The sequence below is a fragment of the Pempheris klunzingeri genome, chromosome 20 (assembly GCF_042242105.1).
Source record: "Pempheris klunzingeri isolate RE-2024b chromosome 20, fPemKlu1.hap1, whole genome shotgun sequence".
Lineage (NCBI taxonomy): Eukaryota > Metazoa > Chordata > Actinopteri > Acropomatiformes > Pempheridae > Pempheris > Pempheris klunzingeri.
Window position 1 is genome coordinate 11,814,980 of NC_092031.1, and position 8,027 is coordinate 11,823,006.

The window sequence follows — 8,027 nt, forward strand, 5'->3', positions numbered from 1 at the left end:
TACTCTTTTTACTTTAAATTGTCCAAATTACAAAATAATAACATGATCTCTACTTCATCTACAAAATAACATAATGTGACTGTATTAAGCATCATTGATTTTTTTTTTGCTCTAACAACCTTTTAGACATGCATACTGTTGAGAAATATAAAAATATAAATATAAATACATCCCATTAATATTCTTAATGAATCCATGACTAAGATTTGAAATATTTCATCATCAAAGAATTAAAATGCAGTTGAGTACGATAAGGCATTAAGATGTATCACAAGAGCTGTACAGAATCCTAGAGTAGAGGTATTATTTTTTTCTTAGTGTAATGGAGAAAACCTAAAATTAACTTTTAATAAATCACTACTTTTCTCAACAGGAAGAACACATTTCCAAAGAGAAAAAAAAAAAAAAGAAGAGGAGGAAAGAAACAACTCTACAAATTTCAAGGTAACATATTAACACAAAACTGAAAAAGCACTCCAGTACAAAACCAGGATTTGTTTACAGCATACCACGTGGTGTTGTCAAACTCCCATTGTACTTGCTTTACCTGACTTATGACTTTATAAGCCCTTTCCTGACACCACATCACTCACAATATAACCCAAACCAACCAAAAATATCCAACGGACAAGTGACCATTCTTCACATGATTAATGCAGAACGATAATGACTTGCGTTCAGAACACTATGTGCTATACAGAGTTAAATGACTAAATCTAATGCATAAGTTTCACTCATTGGACTGGTACATAGAGAAAACAAAGGGCTATGGCAATGACAGTTACAATCAAATGAATGGCCGACAATGTTAAAATTTTCTGGATAAAATCAACACTTTTATAAATATTATTGTTTACAGCCAACTAACTTGGTGGAACTGCTAAAAGTCTCTTTTGCCATGACAGCTCCCTAACAATAAGCATGACTGAGCTAGCTTATTTTCATGCAAAAGGTAGTTTTCAGGTGCAAGAGTTGCCATGTCAGAAGCTGAAGTGTTGATTAAAAGTTATGTTTCTTTCTTTCCTTTTTTTTTTTTTTTTTTTTTTTTTTAAATGGCCTGACCCAGAAAGGAAGACTCAGAGCAAGAAAATCCAAGAAATCTCAAACCCATTTTGATCCACACTGAATCAAACAATAACAATTTAAGGTGCTTGACACTCCTGAACACAACTCTACTCTTATCTCTGTACCTTTAAAACAAATGAACAAGTACATCCCACAGATCCATACTGGCTGCAACACGTATGGCCTTCTATCCTGATCTATAAGAAGCCCTCCACAGACTTAATGAACTGACATTACAGCTTCGCAAAATCATATGCTGATTTTAGGTTTGTGAACAAACAAGCTAACATGCTAGAGGAGCCCTGACTTACGCACACCCACACACACACAACTTCCCTTCTAATGTGTTTCGTCGTTACGTTTCCAGAGAGCTATTCTCTCTCCCTACTGCTTCTTAACGCAAGCCATTTGGATTCTTAGTAAGTGAGCTGCAAAATGGAGGTAAGATCAGAGCTGGTGAGAGATATACAGTACTTGGTGCACTTGCAGAGAGCAGCCAATGCCAGAGTTGAGGGGAGGGACAGAGAGAGAGGGCAGAGAGGGGAGAGTAATACAGTAGATGCTCACAATACCACAGTTTCATTGGAGTCTTAAATGCACGAGAGCATTCAGGAATATTTAGACAACACATCCATGTTTGTCGTTAGTGTCAGTGAACCTGCTGCAGCCACAAAGGTCCCTCTCTCCATGACTTCATTGCTCTATTAATACAGCTCTCCTTCTTTTTCTCCTTTCCTCTGCTGCTCCAGCTCTGCAGCTCTGAGGTGATACTGCCCTTGAGCGATGACTGGTGTTAATCTCCCCCACCCTTAATCCTGACCATACCTGTAAGTGGGAACATTACAAAACTGAAACTGGATCAGCATCTACGCGCAACTTTAACCTTCTCTAACCTTGCCCTCTGTTTAGGGACTGAGGTTATTATTGCTCTCTACTGCTAACTGTGGGACTGTGGCGCTGCAATGCTAGAGCAGTCTGTGACAAGGAGATCCACCACCGTGTTACCAGTGACATACACGGTGGGCGCTGTCACCATGTTGCTGAGAGAGACAGAGCTGCTGGCAGCTACGTTAGACGTGATGGGACTCGGGGCACCCTGGCTGTTGCCATGGGTGCCCATGTGCCCCTGGAGCTGGGTGGGTGTCTTGCAGTGGACGCCGCACAAGTGGCAGACGAGTATGCCACCAGAGGCCGTGCCGCCAAACCCCCCCGGACTGTCCTTCCACTCCTGGCCATGGTGCTTCTGGGCATGGACACGAAGGTATGTCAGTGTGGTGAAACCTGATGCAGGAGAGGAGAGCCGGGAGGAGAGAGTGAAAATAACACGGTGGTATTTCAGCAAAGATGTTATAGCAACAGTTCAAAGGAAGATCCAAGCAAATTGAAGACAGAGGATTAAGTCACTAAAACTGGCCTCTAAAAGTAAAGTTATAAACTCTCAAATTGTGGCAGTAGTGAAACAGCATCTCACATCATTAAATGGATAAATCAACTTGCTGTTTTACAAATGAGGTTCAAATCACAGGTTGAACACAGTATGTGTATCTGCTTTTCTTTAAAAATACAATTAATTGATGCAATTACATATGGACAGACTGTTTTGGAACATCTTAAATTGGCAAACCTGTGGCAAACAGTTGCCTATTTACACACCCAGCAATTACTGAATGACATTAGCTTTCTTTTGGAGGTGTAATCTACAAAGTTGTAAATATCTGACTAGCAGATAAACGATTTTCACCAGCTAGTCACTAACTGTGTCTGTCGGTTGTAGCGACGAGTTAATTAGAGCTTTTTCATTGAGATCAGCTTGAAACAACAGTTAAGTTGCAGACCGAAAAAACCAAAACAATGAGCTGAAAGACACTTTAAAGCTCCAAAGAGCCGAGGACAACAGCAGAGTTGAGGAGAACTCGCTCACTATGAGAGGCCCCAATCACATTACATGTCCTGTTAACAACTGTTAATACGGAATCATTGATGATATCCACTTTAATGTAAACTCTTAAAATCAAAGCATCTGCACTTACTGCGGTTACAGAGATGGCAGGCATGGTGCTGTGACTGGTTGTGCACCCTCATGTGGTCTGTGATGTAAGCGGCAGACAGGAGTTTGCCACAGATGTGGCAGGGGACCTTCTCCTCGTGGCGAATCATGTGCGCACGCAAACGGTCCTTTGTGGCAAAGCTGGACTCACAGGTCTGGAAAAAAAGATAGAACGGATGAGTGGATATGGAGAAATATACAAAAATAAAACTCTATTTACATGAACTGTATGTCCTCTTTAACAGTTTGAAAAAATTAAGAAATCTGTGGACAAAAAGTATCTATATATACACACACACACATATAATGTAGAGTATATGATAAAGTAGGTTTGTCACATTCATGTAAATAACAAGCAGCCGCATGTAAACATTTATATTTCAATAACAATGAGATACCCGCTGCGTTTTGTCTGTTTCAAAAAGGCATGTACTTTATCTGTATCAGTTGCCATGGTAATATTCTCATGTCGACAAACATCTGTATGAGGCAGCTGCGGACACAGATAAAAGTGCAAGACCTCATCTGGAACACTGTGCATGTGAAGATAGTCATTGTTAACGTGGATGGACTAGATGCAGTGTGCCGCTGCTCGGTGAGAGCATTACTCAGGGTGAACATGACGCACCGGGCATTTGAAGGGTCGCTCCGAGGAGTGCACCTGTCTGACGTGACTGTTTAGATGGTCAGGCCTTAGGAAGGAAAGACAGTCAACATATTAGGACAGGTAACGCTTCATGGTTTCACCCTAGAGTTAAATGTCCCCACATGATTGTTGGGAACATTTGTGGTTTACATTTTTCCAAGTCACGTGCACACTGAAATAGTTATTGGCAACTGTATTGATGAAAACCATACAAAGAAATAATTTCCTTACACAGTTTGAAGTATGAGACTAAATCTTCAGTTGTTTGTGCAAATATGCCTTCCAAAGTTAAACTGAAGCTGATACGGGGCTTCGTTATTCTGAGTTTGGCAAATCGAGTGGGTATTATTCAAATTTAAACTCTTTTTTTTGTACGACATCTTCGTCTTCCACAAACTTTACTCACTGAGCTGCGATGTGACACAAAGAAGGAATTTCATACTAAAAATGTAACACTAAACAAATACCAGTAACCAATAACACCAATTAAGAGCATGCACTGTCGGTATTACTCTGTGAACTTATCCTTTAAAGAAAACTTCACTTCTTCAAGTTTTCCACACACTGTATGACAATGTCACATGTATTGTAAATGTAATGCTATTAGACTTGAAGTGTGCCTCAGTGTCACCTGGAGAAAGCCTTGCCACAGTGGGGGCAGACGTAGGGTTTTTCCACACCACCCTGATGTGAGCGCACATGGTGGCTCATGCGGTCCTTCCTCTTGAAGCGCTGCTGACAGATGGGACAGGAGAATGGCTTCTCGTCAGAGTGGGACAGGCGGTGGCGGTTGAGATGGTAAACGTCGCGGAAAGCCTTCCCACAGGTCTCACAGGCGTGGTTCTTCCTCACCGGGTTTGGATTGGGATTTGAGGGCCGCTGAAGTGAAACAGACAAGCGCATAAACACACTACAGAGTCTAGATGGGAAGTGTTTTCTGCACAGAATACAGTTATATACAAAAAAATACATTCAGTGTCAACACTTTAACAATTTTTTGTTTCATTTTTTCATCGAAACCATGCAAATGCACACAGATATTTTTGCCTGATTTGTGAAAAACATTTCTGACAGTTGATTCTTAACTATTTCCCACTGAATTTTAAATCTTCGTCAGTTTTTTTAAACTGTTTGTGTTACAGAGAACATGCAGGGGAGCATGGGGGCCTTCTAGCACAGTGTTTCTCAATCTGGGGACCAATGCAAACACTGGGATGGAATTTACTGGTCGCTGAACCAATAACTGTACACGAACATTTTGTCAAACTGAACACACGGGAGAGTTTCCGCCAAATACGAAGGAGGTGATGCACAGCTGCTGCTTGTAGGTCCCCAACAGTAAAACAAGGTGGCTTAACCATCCCTGTGGCCAGGCAGCTTGAGAAACAACATGCTTGAAGGTTTGGGGTTGACGACAGCCATCTCCACAAGGCCCTGACCCACCTGTACTGTCGCCCCTGTGGCCATGACGACAGCAGCAGGAGGCGGAGCATGGGGGTTAACACTAGCCATTATGTTTGACATGGCCACCCCTTCACCATCCTGACTACCCAGGTGAGGCTGCTGGGCCCCTGCCAGCACGCCGGGAGGGGCGAGAGGGGGAGGTGCGGAGAGGTGTAGCAGGGAGAGGGGAACAGTGGGCCTCTCCGCCCTCCCTCCGGCCCCCACCGCCATCACCGACGGGGCCGCCACCGCCACCTGGACGGCTGCTCCCTCCTTTGCCCCCTCCGCCTGCTCTCTGGCCCTGTCCTTCATGCGTACCCCAGTGTGGACCGACTGGTGCCGCCGCAGGTTGTAGTTGTTCTTGAACTGCTTGTTGCAGATGGCACAGATGTGGGGCATGCGAGCCGGCCGAGACACTGGCTTTACTGGACCACAGGGAGGCGGGAGAAAGACAGACAGACAGACAGACAGGAAGAGAAACAGCTGTTAATTTCAAATTTATTTTTAAATAGGTCTTTTATAATAACTTCTGGCAAATTAAGCAAAAAGTAAAATGACATCAAGTAGGAAATTAGAGAGTTTGGAAAGTAAATCTTCCCCTCAGTCGGCCTTGTTTTGGTTAGTTGCAGGTGAAGACATTTCTAAATATTACTGCCATATGAACAGACACCAACCATTTTTGATTATCAAGTCATTTATCAACCAAAAACACACAAAAGAAGTTGCTGCTTTTCTGTGTTCAATCAGCATTAACTGAATATCTTTTGGTTCTAGACTGTTTTACAAATGATTTGGTCTTTAAGTATCAAAAAATAGTGACAAATGGCCATCATGATTTCTATGAGCCAAAAGGTGACGTCTTCATGTTGCTTGTTCCGTCTGAACAAAAGTCCAAAATCTTAAGATATTCAGTTTATATCACTGAAGGCAAAAAACAGCAATGATTTACATTAGAGACACAGAAAACTGTGATTCTTTTCAGCATTTTTGTGTAAAAACAGTTAATTTTCTATTAAGTGATTCATTAGCTAATTGTTTGAGCTCTAATCATAAGTTGTAGGTCTGTTAAGCATCAAGGCTTAATCTACTTTGGTTGAAAGCTTCTTAAATGCCGATATATAGCGAGCTCACATGTAAGTTTTAAAATCATTTCTTAATGTGTGGCAAAAGAAAAAGTCAATAAAAGTGCTCTTACCACCTTTGGTAATAAATACTGAGAGACACTGCGATGCTGCTGAATATCAGGTCTGCTGATGTCAAATGTTAGTGTCTGAATCTGAACAATCACACTGGAGCAGCCAGATGTTGGACACTGGACGCTTGAAATTGACTTACTGAAACTTTCACAGAGGGAAAGTCAGACCACATAAAGTCAAAGTGAAATATTTTCAACTCTACATTAAGTATTCAAGAGTGATTAAACTTCAGCCGCTGATAAGATTCAAATCTTCACGGTCATAATTTGCTTCTGTGTGTCTTGCTTTTTTTTTTTTTTTTCAACCTGCAAATCACCAAAATAAACCCCACTGAGTTTTTAGTGACATGATGACTCACTTAGCCTTTGACTGACTGATACTGGCACCATCCACATTAGAGTGAAATGTGATTTTATTTACTGTTATCAGCTCCGGAGGTGTGCAGAGCAGTGCAGTGTCCCTCACCAGGCAGGGGCTCCTCACTGAGAGCAGCAGTGTCCACAGTAGAAGGAGGCTGTGCTATGTGCTCTGTGGGTGGGGTTTGGGGAGAAGTCGTATGCACGGGCATAAGCTCTGATTGGAGGCTCCCCTCCACTTGGTTTTGGGTGGGAGTACTCTGGAGAAGCAAGCAGAAGGCCATCGCCAAATGTAAACACAAGTCACAGCATTATCTTGAGGTGCTACGTTGTAAAACAAGATGTGAGGGCTGCAGGACGCACTCACGGAGTGGCCCGTGTGTGAGACAGTCAGTGCGCGCAGTGCAATGAGAGCAGAAAGAGAGTGCCTGCACAACAAGCCTACCTGGAAGAGAAAATTGCTCCAAGCAGCATCCATTTTGCGCCACAGCGATGGAGATTATAAAGTCAGCTCCTGATTGAGATCGAGGAGAGCAGCCTTTGCATGGTTTTGCGCGGCCCGCCGGTGATCGAGGCGCAAACAGCCGCCTGTCCTGCAGCAGAAACGACGGGCTTCTGGATTGGCTTGAGAAACGTGAATAAAATCGTCTGCAAAAATATGTTTTTCTCATTGAGGTAGCCTAATGCTGTCTATTAAAATGCACGCAGCTGTTGACTAACGCAGGCTGCAGCTCTCGGCCAGGAGTGGAGCAGGCCGGGTCCAAATAATGGCCTGTTTCTCTTTTGACTTTGGTTTCTAACTTTAATTCACCACCAACAACAAGCTTCCCAAAACGCAAGATCACACAACTAAGCTGCTTTCCAAGAAAACCCCAAAAAACCGCATATTACACTATTACATGTTAGCAACAAACAGAAACCACTCTACGTGAAATAAATGCATTTTTACGCAAGAGAACAAATATGGGTTATAACACACGTAACTGGCAGCACAGCAGGTCATGCTTTGTTTTTAATTTATGAATCTATTTTTCCGATTTCCCCCAATAGGCCAATCGGGTGTTTGTCGAAGCCTCGCTGTTGGATTCAAGCCCTGACCCCGGCGAGCGGCGCTCTCGCCGGGCCGCAGCCCATCGCTCCACCTCGGCCGTTCAGCTGCGAGGATGTCATCTTTCTTTTTTTATCGCCCGCTCTCCCTCCTCCCTCCCTGTCTCTTTCTTCCTTTTCTTTTTTAATTCCTCTTTCTTCTCCCCCTCCTCTCCTTTTCTCGCACC

The 8,027-nt window shown here is 43.0% G+C and overlaps 1 protein-coding gene across 3 annotated transcripts; it reads right to left on the reverse strand.

Moving 5' to 3' along the window:
• On the reverse strand, nucleotides 1–8,027 carry mazb (MYC-associated zinc finger protein b (purine-binding transcription factor)). 3 transcript variants are annotated; one of them, XM_070851452.1, is made up of 7 exons: nucleotides 7,199–8,027; nucleotides 6,863–7,013; nucleotides 5,202–5,626; nucleotides 4,390–4,637; nucleotides 3,741–3,804; nucleotides 3,096–3,267; nucleotides 1–2,346 (listed from the first exon to the last, which is right to left on the reverse strand). In XM_070851452.1, exons 1-7 carry the CDS (start codon nucleotides 7,229–7,231, stop codon nucleotides 2,003–2,005), a joined length of 1,437 nt encoding a protein of 478 aa, XP_070707553.1. In that variant the 5' UTR covers nucleotides 7,232–8,027; the 3' UTR covers nucleotides 1–2,002. The 3 variants fall into 3 exon arrangements, with proteins under 3 accessions (XP_070707553.1, XP_070707554.1, XP_070707552.1); XM_070851453.1 differs by having other exon boundaries at nucleotides 5,520–5,626; nucleotides 6,818–7,013; XM_070851451.1 differs by having other exon boundaries at nucleotides 6,818–7,013.